Source organism: Daktulosphaira vitifoliae, unplaced genomic scaffold, assembly GCF_025091365.1.
Source record: "Daktulosphaira vitifoliae isolate Bord-2020 unplaced genomic scaffold, ASM2509136v1 Scaffold_1, whole genome shotgun sequence".
In the NCBI taxonomy this organism is placed as follows: Eukaryota; Metazoa; Arthropoda; class Insecta; order Hemiptera; family Phylloxeridae; genus Daktulosphaira; species Daktulosphaira vitifoliae.
Genome location: NW_026099572.1, coordinates 65,227,743 through 65,247,857, shown reverse-complemented (window position 1 = coordinate 65,247,857; position 20,115 = coordinate 65,227,743). Strand labels below are relative to the sequence as shown.

At 24.3% G+C, this 20,115-nt stretch overlaps 3 protein-coding genes across 4 annotated transcripts; 1 reads left to right on the top strand and 2 right to left on the bottom strand.

Moving 5' to 3' along the window:
- The first annotated feature begins 2 nt into the window (after positions 1-2).
- LOC126896254 (adenylosuccinate lyase) lies at positions 3-13,679 on the top strand. 2 transcript variants are annotated; one of them, XM_050668895.1, is made up of 9 exons: positions 3-244; positions 10,874-11,077; positions 11,139-11,263; positions 11,354-11,511; positions 11,576-11,727; positions 11,849-12,066; positions 12,147-12,327; positions 13,133-13,309; positions 13,370-13,679. In XM_050668895.1, exons 1-9 carry the CDS (start codon positions 104-106, stop codon positions 13,457-13,459), a joined length of 1,446 nt encoding a protein of 481 aa, XP_050524852.1. In that variant the 5' UTR covers positions 3-103; the 3' UTR covers positions 13,460-13,679. The 2 variants fall into 2 exon arrangements, with proteins under 2 accessions (XP_050524852.1, XP_050524853.1); XM_050668896.1 differs by lacking the exon at positions 3-244 and adding an exon at positions 10,674-10,805.
- LOC126896271 (uncharacterized) lies at positions 4,251-5,649 on the bottom strand. Its single transcript, XM_050668921.1, has 3 exons — positions 5,234-5,649; positions 4,776-4,943; positions 4,251-4,703 (listed from the first exon to the last, which is right to left on the bottom strand). The coding sequence occupies exons 1-3, from the start codon at positions 5,303-5,305 to the stop codon at positions 4,500-4,502; spliced, it is 444 nt and encodes a 147-aa protein (XP_050524878.1). The 5' UTR covers positions 5,306-5,649; the 3' UTR covers positions 4,251-4,499.
- Positions 9,355-10,487, bottom strand: LOC126896269 (protein snakeskin). The gene is made up of 3 exons (XM_050668919.1): positions 10,321-10,487; positions 9,847-10,053; positions 9,355-9,768 (listed from the first exon to the last, which is right to left on the bottom strand). The coding sequence occupies exons 1-3, from the start codon at positions 10,369-10,371 to the stop codon at positions 9,544-9,546; spliced, it is 483 nt and encodes a 160-aa protein (XP_050524876.1). The 5' UTR covers positions 10,372-10,487; the 3' UTR covers positions 9,355-9,543.
- Positions 13,680-20,115: the final 6,436 nt, after the last annotated feature.

Genomic DNA, 20,115 nt, shown 5'->3' with positions numbered 1-20,115 from the left:
GATAAAGTTACAATAATCACATTGTAACTGTAACAAGTAACTGCATGTTATTTAAAATTTAGAATTTTCTCACAGATACAATAAGTTTTATAATACATTCGAAATGTCTTGCGCTACTTATGAAACTTACGTTTCGCCATTATCTACAAGATACGCTTCTAAAGAAATGAAGTATAATTTTAGCGACAAAAAAAAATTCACTACCTGGAGAACTCTTTGGAGTTTGTTAGCCCAAGCTGAAAAGGTAATTTTAGTATTATTAATCCTTTTACACAAAAACAGTTTTAGTATATTTCCATTTTTAATACTTAAATACAAGACTCAAAATTTGAGTCATTAAAATTGGAATGTAGTTTATTATCTAATAACTACTTGAATACTCTGATTTTCAATTTTTTTTTTTGTGAATTATGTGGGCATAAGTTTACTTAAAATTGGTATAATTTTTTTTTTAATTTATCTAAAATTAGGTTTCAAAGTAGAAGAAAATGAAAATAGACCTAGCACCATAAAACCTTAAATTTAAATTAATAATAATTTTTTCTTTTTATGATACCTAACTGAAATTGAAACTTCTAAATTTAAAGTTTTTTTAAAAACTTAAAATGTTGTATAACTGAATAATATATTGATTATACACATTAAAACGTCTATATTATGGTTTCAAATTTTAACAGTGAAATTATCCAATTGAATATATTAGACTTAAAATTTATTGTAATATCAATAGTGTTTATTAATTAGGGATGGTCAATAACTAGACTAGTTAAAATACTAGAGTATTCATCCTATATGCAAGTATAAGAATATAAAACAATTATAAACTTATATATCCGTGAATTAGTGCAAAAAATAATTATGTGCTTTTTTTGACAAAATTAAGAATGTTTGTGTCATTTTATTAACCTCAGAGTACATTTTATTATTTATAAATTTGGAAAATAAAAATTCAACATTTGGTTAATAGATTGCATAAAATAATTAATAATATATAATTGATATAAGAAAAAAAATTCAAACTGCTCCCTTGAAAAAAGGCAAAAACTATTTTATACTAGTAATATGTCACCAGATGTACTCATTTTTCAATTTTTGCCTTTTGGCGTTTTAAATTAATTATTGAAACTTGGATGCTTAAATGTAAGTATTATTTATTTATAAAATTTATTTAAATTGTAAAATAAGTCTTAAAAATATAAAAAAATTGTCATTTGTTTTATAAGTGTAGTATTTTACTAAAATGATCTCAATTTGTCTTGATTTTTTTCTTATAAATTATGGTTATACAAGACCAAATTTTTGAAAACCAAAAAAATAACAAAGAAAATTATCTGATTTCTTATAATATTTTAAAGCATTCTGTCAAAAAATTTTAAATAAAGTTGAATCTTAACCTTCTATTATACTCAAATCCTTTACTTTATGTGTAAATTGTGTTTATAGGCAATAATTAAGCTTAAATCACATTATTTAATAATTATTTATGTTTAAATATTTTTTATTTACTGTAGAAATTACCATTAATTTTTATAAATTTACCTAATTTTATGAGTATTTGATTATTAATTTAATTTTAAAATTCCATGTCTAAACTAAACATTTATACTTTTTATTTTAAATAAGAATTATTCTTAGTGATTCTATGATAGTGGCATTATGTACTAGTTTTGTCTTTACAAATTAGATAATTTATAAATCAAATATACATCTAATTATATTTATTATATTAATATCAATTAACATACATTTATATATCAATGAATGTATAAAGTGATTCTTTTAATACTAGACACTCAATTTTTTTTTTTTTATCATGCATTATAATAGACCTAATGAATAATTTATGACTCATGTTTAATGGTTTGGATGTATCATAAACTTTGATAACTGACAAACAAATTTCCAATATATCTGCATTCATCTGTTACAAAATATTTTTTATGTTAATTCCTTATGTCTTATAGGGATGTCAACTTGAATTTTTACATACATATACAACTAGATTATAAAATTAAATATGATTTACTTAAGAAAATAAGTAGCCTATAACAACTTTTTGGAAGTACTTTCAGAAGTTATTAACAATTTAAAATATTAATATGAGGTGAGTAGCAGATACTACTATTTTATACCTGGAATTTTCTTAGCCTAATTCAGTCTATCACCTTGGTATAAATATGCTAATAACTTTCGGATGACTGGTCCTATAGTTTTTTATCGACCAGTCATTTTCTTAATTGCATTATTTTCTGTTTTAAAATCTAGCAAAATATATATGTTTCCATTTGAAAAACTATACTCTATACCGCTATAAGGCATAAGGAATGAACATAAAAAGTATTTTTTAACAGATAAATGTAACTAATAAAATCAAAAAAAATTAACTATTTTAAAAGAAAATGAGTAGTTAGTGTTAAAATAATCATTCTTTATACTTCAGTATAATTTAAATACTGAAATCTTAGATTATTAAAAACAAATTTATATAATATTTTAATTGTTATTCATTTATGTTCATTATTAATATGCATGTAAAATAATTTAACATTTTTTATACTACAGTTGTTATTAGATTTTATTTAGTTAGTTGCTTGTAGAAGTTTTTCCGTTAGCTTTAAATAGTTCAATTATTTTGATTAGTGATATTCAAGTCAAATTAATTTTTTGTTTCTAATTTTATAATAAAAAAATGAATAATTAATACAAAAAAAATTTCATTTATAATTTTATTTTTCTTATAAAATTATTTTCAACTTTATTGTTTTAGTAGTTGTTTAAAGTTATCATTGAAGATAATTTTATAATAATCTTAAAATATCTGTTGCTTAATTTATTTATTAAATAAAATAATAGTATTATTAAAATACTTTTATTAAATTTTGTCATTTTTTTTTTTCATGTTTATTGTTTTTCAAAATTAAAGGAAAGGTGGGAAGATTTAAAAAAAAATATTTCAATTAATCCACAAGGAAATAGAGTGCGCTTTGTTCCTATTGTTTCTAGTAATACTAATCGTACAAATGTGATGTCTATAAATCCATCCAAAGGGTTGCTATTCAAACCATTTAAACCAAAGCATATTAATAACTCTTTAAGTAAGGAAAATACAAACATATTGGATCCAGTAAATTCAATTAATAACAATTCAAAAACGCATCTTAACACTAGCTATGAGGATTTTAATTTTTCTTCGTCAACTGATGAAAATAAACTTAAAAATACAATTACTCAATCACATTATGTTGGACCAGTAATAAAACAACATAATTCTACTTCAAGTAGATGTAATATAAGCTCACACAACTATAATATGCCTATAAAACAACCATACTCTTTATGGAACAGCAGTAAATATTTTTCTGACATTGAACAAAAAAAATTTACTAATAATAATATTTTTAGACGACCTTTATCATTACTTGATTCAAACTGTCCAATTCAAAAATTACAAAAATCTTGTAATTTCATTAGACCAACCTTGCAAAATTCATCTATGACATCAAGTTCTTCACATTCAAAACCATCTCATTTAATAACAAATTCTACTGATCTTAACATTCAACCAACACCTGTACAATTAAAATCGTCTTTTCCTTCTAATTTTCCCAAACAAACAATTAGTACCCCTGATACAAACACTGGATTTTCTGATTCAAGTTCTTTTAATATTGAAGAAATTTGGCAAAGCATTATTCAGTGTCAACCACCAAATTTGTGATTTTTTAATTTATTTTTGCTATAGAAGAAACCTTAACAATGCTGGAAAGTAAATAAATTTGAATTCAAGAACATATTAGAAAAATAATTGTAATTTCTAAGTATGTTATTTAGATTTTATCTGTTTAAAATTATATTATTCAGTTATATTGAATGATTCAATAACTTTTTGCACTTTATTTAAATAGTTTTCAATTAATATAAAAATAATATTAATATGTATAATTAATACTTGACAAAATAGATTTTAATTATTTTAACAATAGACTTTATAATATTAACTTAGATACATTATTTTATACTCATGTTTACAAGACTAATTTTAATGAAATGTGAAGTAATAATAGTGTTCCTTATATGAACCTGATTTTGTTATTTTTGTATAGCTAGTTGAATTTCTAGCATGACTTTGTATAAAAATTATTATTTACGTATTAAATACTGCATTTTAAGATATGATTTTATTTTGTACAATAAAATTCATCTTGTATACATGTTTTTTTAATGATTAGAATTAATAAATTATATCCGTATGTGAATGGTAAAATCAACTAAATAGTTATTGAAGTACAAACAATTTATTATAAAAATTAAATTAAATTCCTAATGTAAAATAAGTACAATAAAAAAACATGAAATTTAGTTACTCCTAAAATTAAAGTAATCGAGTAGTTTATACCGTGTATAGCTTCACTGTTAATTCAGACTAGTACTTAAATAGTAGACAGTCTAATCAATAATTTTGTGAAAGAAGAGGGAAAATCACGTAGATTTAATTTGAATTATCCGTATTTGAATGTCAAAACAAAGTCTGTAATATACGTCATAGATGTTAAGGCAGTTGTTATTGCCGACGATATCATTAGGTCCATTCTGTACTTGGATGGCCGGATTTGCACAGCAAATTGTAAAGCTCTCCAATCAGAAAATATCACCATGGCAGCAATTGCCAACATAGCCCCATACCAACAAGAAACTACCAAACACTGAAACAACAATAAATTGTACATGTATTTAACGACTACCAAATTTGAAAATGTAGTTTTTTAGTAACTCACTGGTTTCTTTGGAATCCGTTGTTGTAAAAAATGGCTAGCTATTATTAAAAAGTTAATAAGGATGGCGCCAGACAGTGCTGAGTACACAAATCCTGCCCGACCTGTGCTTGTATGTAGCCTGGAAGAATACGGGCTTACAATCAAACCCATGCTGGTCAATCCCAATAGCTGTAAACATTTATACCATTCATTCATATTAAAAAAATGTCAACTGTGGTCCAAAAAAAAATTAATTACAATTTCAATATAAAAAAAACTGTATTTTTATTAAAAAATTATTATTTGTTACATAAAATACGTATAGCACTAATTTTGCCATTTAGAAGTATGAGTAAATTCATCAGGAATAATATACTTTATAATTTTTTTGATTCTTAGAGCGTTTGATATTTTCACTATTTATTTAAAAGTGATACACAATTATTATTATTGACGACGCATTATTTGAGGATACTTACTATTTCTACGACTTTGATGAGGAAAGGTGATGCTGCCAGCAGCGATTCTTTCAGCGACTTTTCATTCGCCATGTCTTTATGGTAGTTTGGTTGTTACTAGAACTTCACCAACCTAACAGAAATGTTTCTATTGCACGAGTGGGTGGATATTATCACAATCCACCAAGTGCCTCGAGGAAGGGGTGTGCTATTTAATTGGTATTAATACGCGTAAACGATAATAACAGATCTTTAATGCGGCCTATACACTTCTATCCGCCCGAATAATTACGGAATCTCTTTCTCTGTTTTCTCAATTTATTTGTTGTACACCAACTAGTGTTTTCATTAAACGTATTAATTTTGTCGTAACCAGCGAAAAAAGTGATCTCCCTCTTAGTCTATTGGTACCATGTTACACCCAGCTCGTAAACACTTATGCCATAACAATTAAAGGTTTCTATATTTGAGTTATTTATTTTATTAGAAATATCATCGTACTAATAGTACAAAATATTTGCACTAGGATGACATCGACAAGTATCACAATGTTGGGTGTATCAGACTTTATTTATGGAAAATGTCATATGAAAATTAATGTTTGTATTTGAAAAATACAACTTTGGTGTGAACGCTACCCAAGAACGTTAATATGTTTTTTTCATCTGGCAATTTCGCCGGTTTCCTTTATCATGGAATTTTCTATTTTCATTAGTTATTTCCTCATAATATTCCGCGAAACCAATCAATTTGAAACGTATTTAAATTATTTGACGACGTTGTTGCTGCAATTTGCTCTATAGTTTTAAGTTAAAATTAAAACGCAGAAAGCAAAACTATTTAATGTTATTGTGTCATGTAATTTTACGATTTTCTCTAAAAAAAAATAAAATAAACTCATTGTAGTCAATGAACTGAGGAATAACTGCTTAATGTATTCAAATGACTTATGTCACAATGAAAACTTATTATTTTCATGACATGGGTTTTTATTTTATCGTTGACGTCTGTAAAATAATTTTGCATAAACTTACCATGTAAACTTCATAACTCCATAATGTGAGAAACAAATTTTTTTATAGTTTCAGTGAATTCATAAATGATTGTATTATAAATTTCGTATTCGTATATTATATTAATTATTTCTGAAAAAAATATATCAATTTAAGTATAAATGTGTGATATGTATGAGATAAAATTGTATTTAGTTATTTTATCTCATGGCCATATTTGTTCAGTAAAACTTACGTTTATTCAAGTAAACATTCCTAATTAAATTACTGTTTTCAGATTCTTTGTAGTTTGTTTTATAATTGTAAAACAAAGTATGAAACTTTTATGTCGACTACTAATTTTTTTGATGTATTTCGTACTAAGAGGCGCTGTCATTTTGGCCAATTGATTATTTCAGTATGAATTTTAATTAAATTAGTACATTTTTCTAAAATGATCTATACAATTTGAAAGCTTTTGTTTATTTTCTATAATGATATTTTTCTTCTTTTTTTTTTTTATGATCACTTTATTTTATTTTAAAATACTTTAATGTACTTTGAGTACACGTTACTGAAATTTCTTTATATTCTCCCTAAATTAATATATTATTATTGAAATATATTTTTCATAATTTCCTATTTATTAGATAACTTTTTATATTTGTATATTTTTTGGGTAGCTTTGACTATAGTTAAAAAAAAATCTTGCAGTTTTTAAAGTTTTGTCTTCTGAGACTCTTATTACAATATTATATTCTATAACTCCTCATTAATAAGAAACGACTAATGATGTATTTTAAGCTTTTATGCATAGCTAAGGTGCTATTGGTTTTACTTTGCCTTTTTTTTTACTTATTTTGCTCAACAATACGTCAAAAGACCATACGTTATAATTTAAAAAAATTCACCTCAGTCCCGAAAAATTAGAGTTGTCATAAAACTGTCAATATTGATATTTTATTAGTCACTTTATATGTATTGAAATAGCTTTTTGAAAACTGGATAGATTTTTGCGAAATTTATAATGATAATATTTCAATCATTTACCTAAGCGGAGATATATATTTATTGAAAATGTGTAATCCAAAAGTCAGTAGGCGTTTAATCATATCAAATTTTTTTCTTTTCGAATTTTTTAAACCTTATTCAAATTAAATATAATTAATGTATTTTAAGATGAAAAAATAAAAACTATCCGAAATCATGATTTCTAGGTGTCATTGAACATTAAAGTCAAAAATTATAAAATTAGCATATTTTGTTATTGAGTGTTGTATGCTAAGTGAAGATCTATGTTATAACAATTCAAAAAATGAATGTAAATGTAAAATGGTAGTTTTCTACAATTACTATGATTAAAATAAGATTAGTTATTAGTTTATCTTGAATGAGCATGAAAATAATTGAGTTTATTATTTATTGAATAAAATTATATAATATAATTTTCTCTTGGGATTTGAGTATGAGGGTTTTATGAGAAGATTAAAATATAGAATAACAAAGTGATGTTTAACAATTTATTAATATATTAATAATTTGAAATAGAAATTATTGTGATTAATTATCACACATAAATGATCAATAACGCCACTTGTACTGTAGTTATCTAAGCTTGTGCTGACTGTGAGTCGTGTCAATAAATACCTCGAGTAGTATAGGAACCACAAGTGGGTTCTCAACCTTCGCAAGAGAGTCTTTATTTTTATTGACCACACAGATAACCCACTCAAAGATTAGACTAGGCCGGTTAACTCGATGGTTTGTGAAATTATAAATTTGTCGAGCCACTTCTTACACTTGTTAAAAGTTAATAAAATCAAGGAGAAGTGGGTCGCATTGACAGTTTTTATGCCCTATTATATTAAATTTAATTCATCTATATGTGCAAGAAGTGTCACGACCTTTTACTAATATCTGTTTATTACTCAATTATGTTAGTTATTACTTATTATTTTACTTAAAATAGATGATTTGTCACAGCTTAAAAATTCCTTATAGTTATTACGTTCGATTTGTATAAATGTATTTTTAGACACATTTCTCGGAATACTTTAAAGTATTAATATAAATAATATATATTTAATTTGATGACTAATGATTTATAGAATACTGAATAAGGAGTAGTGTATATATTATAACAGTAACATTCAGAACTAAATAAAATTAAGATTTTTCCGTATATTATACAATTAAAAAAGAAAGACGTTTTGACGGCTATTCTTCTATAAGTAATCAGACTCTAAACTTTATAATGACATAATTATGGTCGATATGATAAACCGCTCTATTTGAATAGATATTTAGATCAAAATAAAATTTTTAGTAGTAATATTTAAGACAAGTATCTTACTTCTAACATATTTTTTTTTGAAAAACTTATCAATGCCAAAGTAATGTGAGCGAGGAGGCATAATCAACATGACAAATTCTTTTATTTTAAACATTTTAAATAATAATCGATTTCGTAATATTATGCACAAAATGGAATCCTTACACAATAAATTATTTAAAATTAAAGCTTGTTTAACGTAATATATGATTAAAAACCTCTCTAATGTTAGAATTCATGTAATTTTTGGTAGATATGTTTATTTTTTTTTTTAAATATGTTTCAAATACATATCAAAGTGTTATATGACAGTGATTTTAATCACTGTCAGACATCAATCAATAGTTATCTAAAAAGTACCTCAACTACTCTTTATTGAATATCTCTGTACTCAACATTTTTAATTTTAAATGTTTACTAATGTTGAAAAAACTTTTATTTAATATTGAGACTGCATTAAACATTCCATAAATACTAACTCAATATTATTTAAAAAAAAAATTCTATTTATGAGTTAGCAGCGAAAAGGAAGCTTCTTATTTTACATATATTTTTTTAATTAGCAAATTGTATCTTTTTATGATAACAATATGAAAATAACATCTTATAATTTTGTCAAATTTTACAATGTATAAACAGCGTCATTTTATATTAAATGATAGATTGATTTTATTATTTACCTTAGTATTACATAATTAATTTACAATGTTTTACTAAATTATCGATACTAAATTGAACACGATACAAAGTAATAAAATACTGTAAATTTATCTTATCAATTATTTATATACAAAAAAATAAACGTTTATAATATAAACTTTATATGGATGGAATGGACGATGAGAAAGATAAATACAATCAACATGTGCGGTACTTAAACTAATGATAACTAAGTGTAAACACAAATCTTCAGTATTGTTTATTCATAGTACATCTTAAAATAATTAAATCTATTTTAAAAATTTTTAGGGAGTAATTTTTTTTTTAATATTACATAAGTATTTAATCTATTCGAAATACATTTCTCGTGCAAAGTGAATGAACGACAAAACTGTGTCTCCTAAGTAAATAGCTCCCGAAAGTACACATAACGAACCTAAAGTGATACCGACGGCTTTCTCTGAAGTGACACCAATGTATTTGTTCTCGTTTTGATATCCTATCCAATAATGAAGTGCTATTCCTCCAACAGCGATATATAAGAGCATACCCGCAAAGTTCATAATGATATCCTGTAATCATTGGTTTTATTCAGAAGTTAAACAATTTTACATTAGTTATTAAATAAACAATAATGCCTTTTTACTTACCACCAATGTCTTCTTCTGGTGATTGGAACCAAATCCATAAGATATTAATATAACCAAAGTGTATATGAAAAATCCAACGAATACTCCAGAAGCCACAATTTCCGCATCGGGATTTTTTTCTTCATTTAGGTTCCAAGTACCACCCACTCCCAAAAACTGTCCTCGATAACCCGTCCTATACATCACTAGTATTATGATGTTTAACACCTAAAAATATTAATTTGATTGTGTAGTATGATAGGGAAACAGAAGATTGTATTTATGGGGAAGGCGAGCCCCACCCAATATGCATACAACCACCAAGTTATTAAACAAATGTTTCTTTTAGAAGAATTTTAACCGAAAAAAGTTTCTTCAAAAATAATATTAATCACAAAATTATTAAAAAAAAACTTTCTTTAGCTATCTCCCCAAAAACTTATAAAACTTATGCGCCTGGATTAGTACGTTAAGAAACTTATAAAACAAACATACCAGTTTAACAACCTTGATGACCACTGTACCAACGCTTTCTATGTTCACCATTTTAATTCAGTCGAGAATTATTATATAATAAACGGTTCCGTTAATTATAACAGCGTAGTGAATAGTGTTTTTTTGTATACTGATGTCGACAGCATGACTTAGCAAAGCTCCTTACATGACATCCGTTCAACGTTATCTTGTGTTTTTCTTTATTTTGTCATAGCAATTCGTTGACACATCATTGCTCTGTATAAAGGTGTTGGCATCATCGGTACTTGAGTAAAAGATAAGATTACTTTTTACAACACGTTAGATTTCAAACTATTAGTTGTTTACACTATAGTGATTATATATAATCCGTCACTAATAATGTTTTATTATATTAGCAATTTGTTATTATGGTATATTATACCTGGTGTTACTCATACAGGTTTTTTATAATGATGCACACACCAATTCTTGAAGTTATTGCATAACTAAGTTTCATTTTTTTAGTAAGATAAAAACGTTAAGTATGTCGTTAATTTTCATTATTGAACATTGTTTTTATCAATTTTTTTAGGAACTTGGTTTGGATATAACTGACGAACAGGTTAAAGAATTACGAGATAATATTGAAAATGTCGACTTTGTGGCTGCCGCCAATGAGGAAAAACTCACTCGACATGATATTATGGCTCACGTGCATACATATGCCCAGTGTTGCCCAACGGCAGCGCCTATCATCCATCTAGGAGCCACATCATGTGATATAGGGGACAATGCTGTTAGTAATATAGAATTCCAATAAGTAGTGGGTTTTTTAAGCATAAATAATTACTTTTTAGGACCTGGTAGTAATCAGAGATGCTTTTGAAATTCTTCTACCAAAACTAGCTGGTTGTATAAAGGCTCTAGCTGAATTTGCTAACAAACATAAATCTTTGGCTACTCTAGGTTTTACTCATTTTCAGTAAGTTTGCAGAATAATATGGAAAAATTTAAAAATTTTTAGTTATTTATTTCATTGCTATACTAATCGCCTATCTTAAATTTTTGTTAGACCAGCTCAGTTGACAACTGTTGGGAAAAGAGCGTGTTTATGGCTTCAAGACTTGTTGTTATGTGAAAAAACTTTAAGTCGAGTATGTAGTGATCTTAAATTTCGAGGAATCAAAGGAACTACTGGAACACAGGCATCATTTTTACAACTTTTTAATGGTATTTTTTGTTTAGTTAATTATATTTATACACACTGTTTACCAAATTGTATATAATTTTATAGGTGATTATGAAAAAGTAAGAATGTTGGATGAAAAAGTTACTAATTTTGCTGGATTTCAATCGTCTTACTCTGTAACTGGTCAAACATATCCTAGAATAGTTGATGCAGAAGTCGTTTCATCTTTAAGTATGCTTGGATCTGCTGCTCATAAAGTATAAAATTTGTGGAAACAACAATATTAATATAATTTTTCATTTCTAATTTAAGTTTAAAATAATTAATCATTATAAAACTATATATTATAATATTTAACTATAAATTTTATATTTACAGTTGTGTACTGATTTGAGATTGTTGGCTGGCATGAATGAAATTGGTGAACCCTTTGAAACAACTCAAATTGGTTCCAGTGCAATGGCCTACAAGCAAAATCCAATGAGAAGTGAAAGAGTATGTTCTATTGCTCGTTATTTGATGAATTTAGTTAATAATCCATTGAATACTGCATCAGTTCAATGGTTAGAGCGTACATTAGATGACAGCGCAAACAGGTTATTAATCTTAAATATACACACTGCATTTTTACTAGTTTAATATATTAAAAAAAATTTCCTTTTTATATTTATTACAGACGTCTTTGTTTATCAGAGGCATTTTTAGCTGCTGATAGTATAATGTTGACATTACAAAATATCCTCGAAGGATTGACTGTATTTCCTAAAGTTATTTCAAGAAATATTGATAAAGTATTACCATTCATGGCAACAGAAAATATTATCATTGCAATGGTAAAAGCTGGTGGAGATAGACAAGTAAATTATCTAATAAATTATAATTTTTTAATTATACAAAACTGAGAATACTTAATATAAAATAGGTTTTTGTTAAAATTGAATAGTGATATACAAAAAGCATTCATCTCACATTAAAGACTCTGCTTCATAACATAATTTATTTAGATATCTTTATTAATATAATCATGAAGTTAGTTTTTTTTTTTTTAAGAAATTCAAGGAATATAAGTTAAAGTAGGAAATTAAAGCATGATTTCAGAGATGTATTTCTTCTTAAGTAAAGCAGCTACTTCAAATTTGGGCTTCAATTTTGAGAAAAAATGTACTAGTTATCCCTTGTCATCCAATAATTATTTTTATTATAAATAATAAATAATAATTTATTATAAACAAAATTTCATGTTGGCTGTTTTTTTTTAACAAGGTATGTTAATATATAATTTTTTTTTATTTTTGATAAAATATCAAAAAAGACCCTACTTACAGGTAACTTCCCAGGGGCCATTCAATACTTTCTTCCATCTTTTACTTAAATTTCTTGAACTCTAAAATATTTTTTTAATAAAAAGATACATATATTTTCAATTTGTATATTTTAAAAAGTCAAAATAAAATTTCTGTATATTTATGTTCTACATAAGTAATATTCAATATTTGTTAATCACAAAATTTTAAAATAAAACTGCATTAAGTTTTATTAGTATCTTTTAAAATAATATTTCTTTTTATAAATAAATTTAGTTTACTTTTATATTAAACCATTAATGTGTTATAATTAGATTTATTTAATAGACTGTCTTCACTAACATTAATATAATTTTAGGTTTGTCATGAAAAAATTCGTATTTTGTCATTGGAAGCCGCCAATACTGTTCGTGTTGAAGGTCAAGATAATGATCTCTTAGATCGAGTAATGAAAGATCCATATTTTTCTCCAATACTAGATCAGCTGCCACAACTTTTAGATCCATCAACATTTATTGGATGTGCTCCTAATCAAGTATATAATAATCTTATATACAACTTTTATACATTAGTTAAAACATCTATATTACAATAGGTGAAATATTTTTTGGAAGAAGAAGTGAATCCAATTGTTAACAAATATGTTTCTAAAATTAAAACAACAGCTACAACATTAGAAATTTAATGTGCTGAAATACTTTTTCAATACCTATCAATATATATTAATTTTGTGAAATTGTATTTTTAATATCTAGTTGCATTTTATTATTACCTTATTAAAGAAAAAGTTTATGTAGTTTTATATGATGTATTAGTCTAAACTAAAAAATTTATTTAATTTTAAAATTCTATTATCATTGTTAAAAAATTATATTTTAAATATAATTCTACTATTACTACTACTACTTTGTCTATGTGTATGTTTTCCTTTTAGGAAAATTAATAAATAAAATTTAATAAACAATTTTAAAATGTATACATGCACTTACTTTGCAAATCATGTTAATATTAAAGTAAACAAATTATAAAATACTATATATTTATACAGTATATTTTTAAATATTTTAGCTTTCATCTCTAATAAGAATGTTATCTTAAGTTGTTAAACTTAAATTCAGGATTAATTGCAAACAATTAATTATTACATAAGCTAGGGCTAAGAACAGAAACCCAAATATCAGGTTTGGAAAGTCTGATTATCAAAAGATTTTTTTTGTAATGTTGGTACATATGTCATTGAAGTATTATAAAACTTTCAGCTGGATTCATTCTTGGCTATGTCAGTGGCACCCGCTAAGTTTAGACTTGTTTGTTTTTATGTGCTCGGCGATTTACGTTTGTTAAAATAAATGGATCAAAGCATTTGTATCAAATTTTGCATAAAGAATTAAATAAATGTAACAAAGTATGTGAAATTTAATAAAAGCCCAGTGGCGCCGGAACCTATAGGAGGTATATCAAAATACGAGGGGGCAAAAGTATTATTATACCCTTCCAATAGAATTTGGGGGAAAAAAATTGCAATAAATCTGGAAATTAATATAACACTACCATACTTAATTACTTAGCTATTCAGATTTTAAGATTAAAAAGTGTTAATGCATTTATCTAACTCCAGTTGAATATCAAAAATCCCAGTACAGTGGAGACGTGATATAGTTGGGTCTAGTATAGATTTAATCTGACAGTGATTAAAATCACTTTCATAAAAAATGCTTCTGCCACTGTGACATCTTAATTTTCTTCTACAAGCAACTAATTAAATAAAATCTAATAACAACTGTACTGTAAAAAATGTTGAATTTAAATTATGTCACAAGTATATTAATAATGAATATAAGTGAATAATTATTAAAAATATCATAAAAATGTATTGTGATTAAAGCAAATATTCCGTTACTATGTGAAAAACTACAAAATCTGCATTTTTTACGGACAATCGTAAATTTTAAGTTTAATAATCAATAACTCATGAGAAACTAGATTTAGGATAGTTTTTTGTTTTCATCATAAAGTACATTGTATGAGGTTTAATTTAATATATGTCATAAGAAGAAAGATTTTGTAGAACAAAATCAAAAATTGAAAACAAAAAATTCTTCATTTAATTTTTAAGCCAACACGGTAAAATTTTATAAAGATTTAAAACAAATTTTTTTGCAAAAATTGGTTATTTTTTATCCATTTTCTTCTAAAAGAAAAATCATCGCAACAATTTTTTTTAATATTTATTATATTTAAAAAGCCATAACTTGGTACAAGCTTAAAAAATGCAAAAAACGTTCTGGAAAAGATCAAAAATTAAAATAAAATAAAAATTTGACACGCGTAAGTTGGTCTTGTTCAAAGTCATATTATATTTAAGTTTTCTAATGGATTTTCATGAAAATGAAATCTTATTGTCTTTAATATATTTTACAAAAATTTAATAATGATCCAGCCAGTTTTTTTAGTGTTATTGCAATTTCAAAATATAAAAACAAATTGTGATCTTTCCTATTTTCAACGGCGGCCAAAATGCGTGATTTACGATTTTTTAGATTACTAAAATTAAGAGTTTTCTTAATTTTTAAAGGTGATATATTAAACTAAAAAAATTAAATTCAGCATCTTAAAACGTATTAATCCGGTGAGAACTGAGAACTTTTATTTAGAGATACAAAAAAAACACACATGGTAAATAATATAAATTCTTAGCTTGAAAGTTAAAGTCAATAAATATTTTTATATCAACATTGAATTTAATTAACTTCGTTTAATTGCATAAATCCCTTGGTTATCCTATTTTACTAAAATAAATAAAAATTTTTATTGCTTAAAATTTGTTTAAAAATTGTTATTACCGAAATATCAATAAATGGAAATACCAAAACCATTACCGAAATCATATATCAAAAAATCATTTTCGTTTTTAGCACTTGCATACTATATTCTATTGTAGAAGGTTTTAATAAATTCGTGATCAATAATTATTTTCTATTCTAATTCTATAATACATATATTATGGAATTAGATAAAAAAATTATAATATCACATTAAACAATTTCAGCAAATTTTTCCTTCTAAAGTCAACGTTTTATATTACTCTATTGAATTGTTTTGTATTTCTTTTCAGCAAATCATATCTAAAAATTAACAACAATTATAAAAAGATATAGTTTATTAAAATAATTACATTTTGAAAAAAAAAATTCAAAATAAACAAACTCAAAAATAAATATAACTTATAGTGTTATTATGTTCAGTTATATCCATTATTAACAGTTTATAAAGCCGTAAGAAGTATGAAATATTAATGGACATAATAAGTAGCAACATCCTCATAAAAATATTAGTCATCAAACTTATAATTAAAATCTTGACATGTACTAACTGATTTTTCAATAGAGGATATCTAAATACACCAAATAACGATTTTTAAAGAAATTATTTTAAATTTATATTATAAAAATATACAGAACATATAATTTTTTTTAGTAGAATTAATAACTAATTTTAATTTACAAATTAAATTTATTAGTAAATTTAACTAAAGTATTTAAAACATCAAGTATGTTCTAATCTAATTATAATGTATATATTTTATTAATTACGAAAAAAAGTCTTATATTTACTTTATTTTTATAATAAAACTGTTTATTACTGTTAAAATTAATTAATTCACTGCAACTAAAAGTTTAACATAAAGATAAAAATTGTACTTACATATGTCAAAAACTTTAGTCGATTTTCAATAAATGCGAATTTCCTACTCAATTTCTACCATGTATTTTAACTATTGTAATATATTTAAAATATAAGCGTAAGTACACCAATTTTTTATTTAAAGATACTTAAAGCTGGATTTATTTCATAAATTCATCCGCGTCATTATTTTAAAATTTTACATTAATTATAATAGTTTTGAAACAGGAAACTTAATAAACAAATATTATTAATTAGTTAAAGATAAGTAGTATGATATATTTATTAGATAATTAAATTTTTTTAGGAATATTCAAATTACTTTTTTTTTTTAGTTTTAATTTACCTAAAATTGTCTAGCACTATACGGATATTATTTTTAAAATAAAATCGAGGAAACGTCAATTTTTCTATATCTTATTTATTAAAAGCATTTTTGCATTTATGATAATTATATCTTTAAAGGATTATGGGATGATCATATCAAGGTTGTATTTAGACTTTTTAGGCAATTTTTTTTCGAGCCTTTACCAGTTAGGGGAAAAATTGACACCAAAAATGACAAAATTCAATTCTCTATACTCTGGACACTGCCCTAAAGAGAGAAGTTTAGCCTTTCAGTTAAAAAATAAGCAGCCATTTCAAAAAAAAAAATGGGTCATATTATTAGTTCGCACCTTGTCCTATAAATTGTAGAAACTGAGCACCTCCATAAATTTCATTCTAATGACATTAATAACGACGAATTCAGCTGTACATTAAATTATAATGGAATTATATAACTAAATATTAAAGCATACAATTCCACATGTATGACGATTATATTTCGTTTACCAATTATTTCAATGTCATTCGATTAAAAAAATTACTTTCGACCCATTATAATAAAAGTAATTATTATCTTTCTAAGTTCGAATTTCTGTTTCTCATAAACTCTTTTATGATATGGAGACCCTAAAAATGTGAAACCCTGGAAAATTGTCTCATTTATCCTCCGTTAAATTCGGTCCTGGATAATATGTGATATCACTAAAAGTCTTAAACATTGTAACCAATTTAAACGTTCACCAACATATTTCTATAAAATTGATATGAATAAATGTGTAAAACTATACATAAAAATAAAATACTAATAGTATCGTTGTTTGGTAACTTTGAGATCAATATTTGGAGATTTTCCAACAAGCATTGATTAAGTATGTTTTTGGATGGAGTTACTTTACAAAAGTTATCGTAAGAAATGATTTCATTTTTCTAGACTTCAAAGTGAAATTTACGTTTGTCATATATCCTATAAAAGTAGTCATATTTTTTTATCTTTTTAAATTTTATTTTACAGTACAATTAAGTGTAAAACCGGTGCATCTTTTTCTTTAGATTTGTAATGTTGTTTTAATTTTAAACTGTAAAATGATTAGAAAAGAAATCTTCATGAATTAAAAATCATATGAACGTCATTAATTTTTATAAAATACTATAATTAAATACATAACGACTAGAAAATAATAACATTTAATAATAATAAGTTTTTTTTGGGGAGTACAGTTAAAATATGTATACAGGGTGATTTTTTTATCATAACCCACTCAATTACTTACAGAATAATAATAATATAAAATTTTTTTTTATTACTATCTTTAGTTACACATTATTCTTGAATTATTAACTATATAATACTTTTTAAGTTCATCCCTTATGCCTGGTAAGGGTGTCAACTTTGTTTTTTTAAATGGTAACACATATTTTTAATTTAATAAAATGTTCGAGTTTTTAATTCAATAATAAATGGCATTTGAATTTTTAATAAAACTTAATTTGTTTATTAGATATAATCATTTAAAGTTTCAAATTTTTGAGTTAATATATAGGTATAATACACAAGGGATTACAAATACAGGTAGCTAATTGGTTTTTTATGACATCGATATTAGCAGGTACACAGCATTGTTATTATCAATGATAGTAAGGTACATTGTTGTGAGTTTATAAATACACTAACTGACAATACAAAAAGTATATCTAATGATAGTCATAATTGATAATAAACAATCCGTAACTGTGATGGCAATATCATAAAAAACCAATTAGCTACCTGTATTTGTAATCCCTTGTGTATTATACCTATATATTAACTCAAAAATTTGAAACTTTAAATGTTTATATCTAATAAACAAATTAAGTTTTATTAAAAATTCAAATGCCATTTATTATTGAATTAAAAACTCGAACATTTTATTAAATTAAAAATATGTGTTACCATTTAAAAAAACAAAGTTGACACCCTTACCAGGCATAAGGGATGAACTTAAAAAGTATTACATAGTTAATAATTCAAGAATAATGTGTAACTAAAGATAGTAATAAAAAAAAAATTTTATATTATTATTATTCTGTAAGTAATTGATTGGGTTATGATAAAAAAATCACCCTGTATATACAGCTTGGAACAGATCTAACTGACAACTCATATAACTTATGATCTACATAACATTTTACACTTTTTTTAAATTAATTTTAACAATATAGTACTATATTTAAAATATGTTTTGTTATTTTTTGCAATTAAAAAAAATATTTTAAAAATTAATTTTTTTAAGATTTGAAGATAGGCATTTTATAGATAAGTTTTAAAGAATAATTTTGATACCAAAAACTCATATTTTAATTCAGTAGTTACGTTATATAGCATTTTGAAGTCTGTTAAATTTTGATTTTTTTTTACAATTTTCCTATAGTATCAAATGTTAGTTCATATGTGTTAAGTACGGTTATAACACTTAATAATAAGTAACACTTATTACGTTATTTACAAGTAACAGTACTCGATTTCTTTTCCATGAAAATTATTAACATTTGAATAAGCATTTGTAATTGACATGAAAAAACATTTAGTAGTATAATTCAGATTATTAAAAAAAATTATAGAAACATTGTTTAAAACATGTTGAAATTTTAATTAAATAAGTTCATATATCATAAATTGAAACGTCAATAATAGTGAATAAGTGCATTTATTATCAAATCTCCTTACAGGGAATATCCTATAATAATATGATTACAATGTTAGAATCACGCAAATTAATAATTGTTATCACTTTTAACCATAGAGTTACTCTATGCTTTTAACTTGGCTAACCATGGAACACTCGTAGTTGACATACGATAATGTTTCTAACTTTTGTAATAAAGATTAAACATAATCATTTCTGTAAAATGTACTTTAAAGATTATTATTATCCAAATCTTAAAAAAAAATTTAATAAAAAAATTAATTTTTAAAATATTTTTTGTAATTGCTAAAAATAACATAAAACATATTTAAAATATAGTTCTTTATTGTAAAAATGTATTTAAAAAAAAAGTATAAAATGTTATGTAGATCATAAGTTATATGAGTTAGATCTATTCTAACCTATACATGCATAAAAATTGAAATTAATAAAATAATAATGATATGTATATAGTTCTTTTAAAAATTAATTTTTAGATAAATAAATGATTTAGTTTTTATCAAATTGTAATTATTTAATGAAAATGAAATAAAAAATGATAAAATTGCATTTCTATAATTAATTCTGAAAAATTATTAGAATAACATTTAATATTTAAATTTTTTTGAAATCTAATTTTTTTACGTAAAGTAAGGTTAATGAAAAT

Coding starts and splice junctions, on each gene's coding strand:
- LOC126896271 (XM_050668921.1), bottom strand. CDS start 5,305: ATGGCGAATGAAAAGTCGCTGAAAGAATCGCTGCTGGCAGCATCACCT. Junction 4,944..5,233: donor TCATCAAAGTCGTAGAAATA/GTAAGTATCCTC, acceptor AAATGTTTACAG/CTATTGGGATTGACCAGCAT. Junction 4,704..4,775: donor AACGGATTCCAAAGAAACCA/GTGAGTTACTAA, acceptor TTGTTGTTTCAG/TGTTTGGTAGTTTCTTGTTG.
- LOC126896254 (XM_050668895.1), top strand. CDS start 104: ATGTCTTGCGCTACTTATGAAACTTACGTTTCGCCATTATCTACAAGA. Junction 11,078..11,138: donor GTGATATAGGGGACAATGCT/GTTAGTAATATA, acceptor ATTACTTTTTAG/GACCTGGTAGTAATCAGAGA. Junction 13,310..13,369: donor TTGGATGTGCTCCTAATCAA/GTATATAATAAT, acceptor ATATTACAATAG/GTGAAATATTTTTTGGAAGA.
- LOC126896269 (XM_050668919.1), bottom strand. CDS start 10,371: ATGGTGAACATAGAAAGCGTTGGTACAGTGGTCATCAAGGTTGTTAAA. Junction 10,054..10,320: donor TCATCAAGGTTGTTAAACTG/GTATGTTTGTTT, acceptor TAATATTTTTAG/GTGTTAAACATCATAATACT. Junction 9,769..9,846: donor ACCAGAAGAAGACATTGGTG/GTAAGTAAAAAG, acceptor CAATGATTACAG/GATATCATTATGAACTTTGC.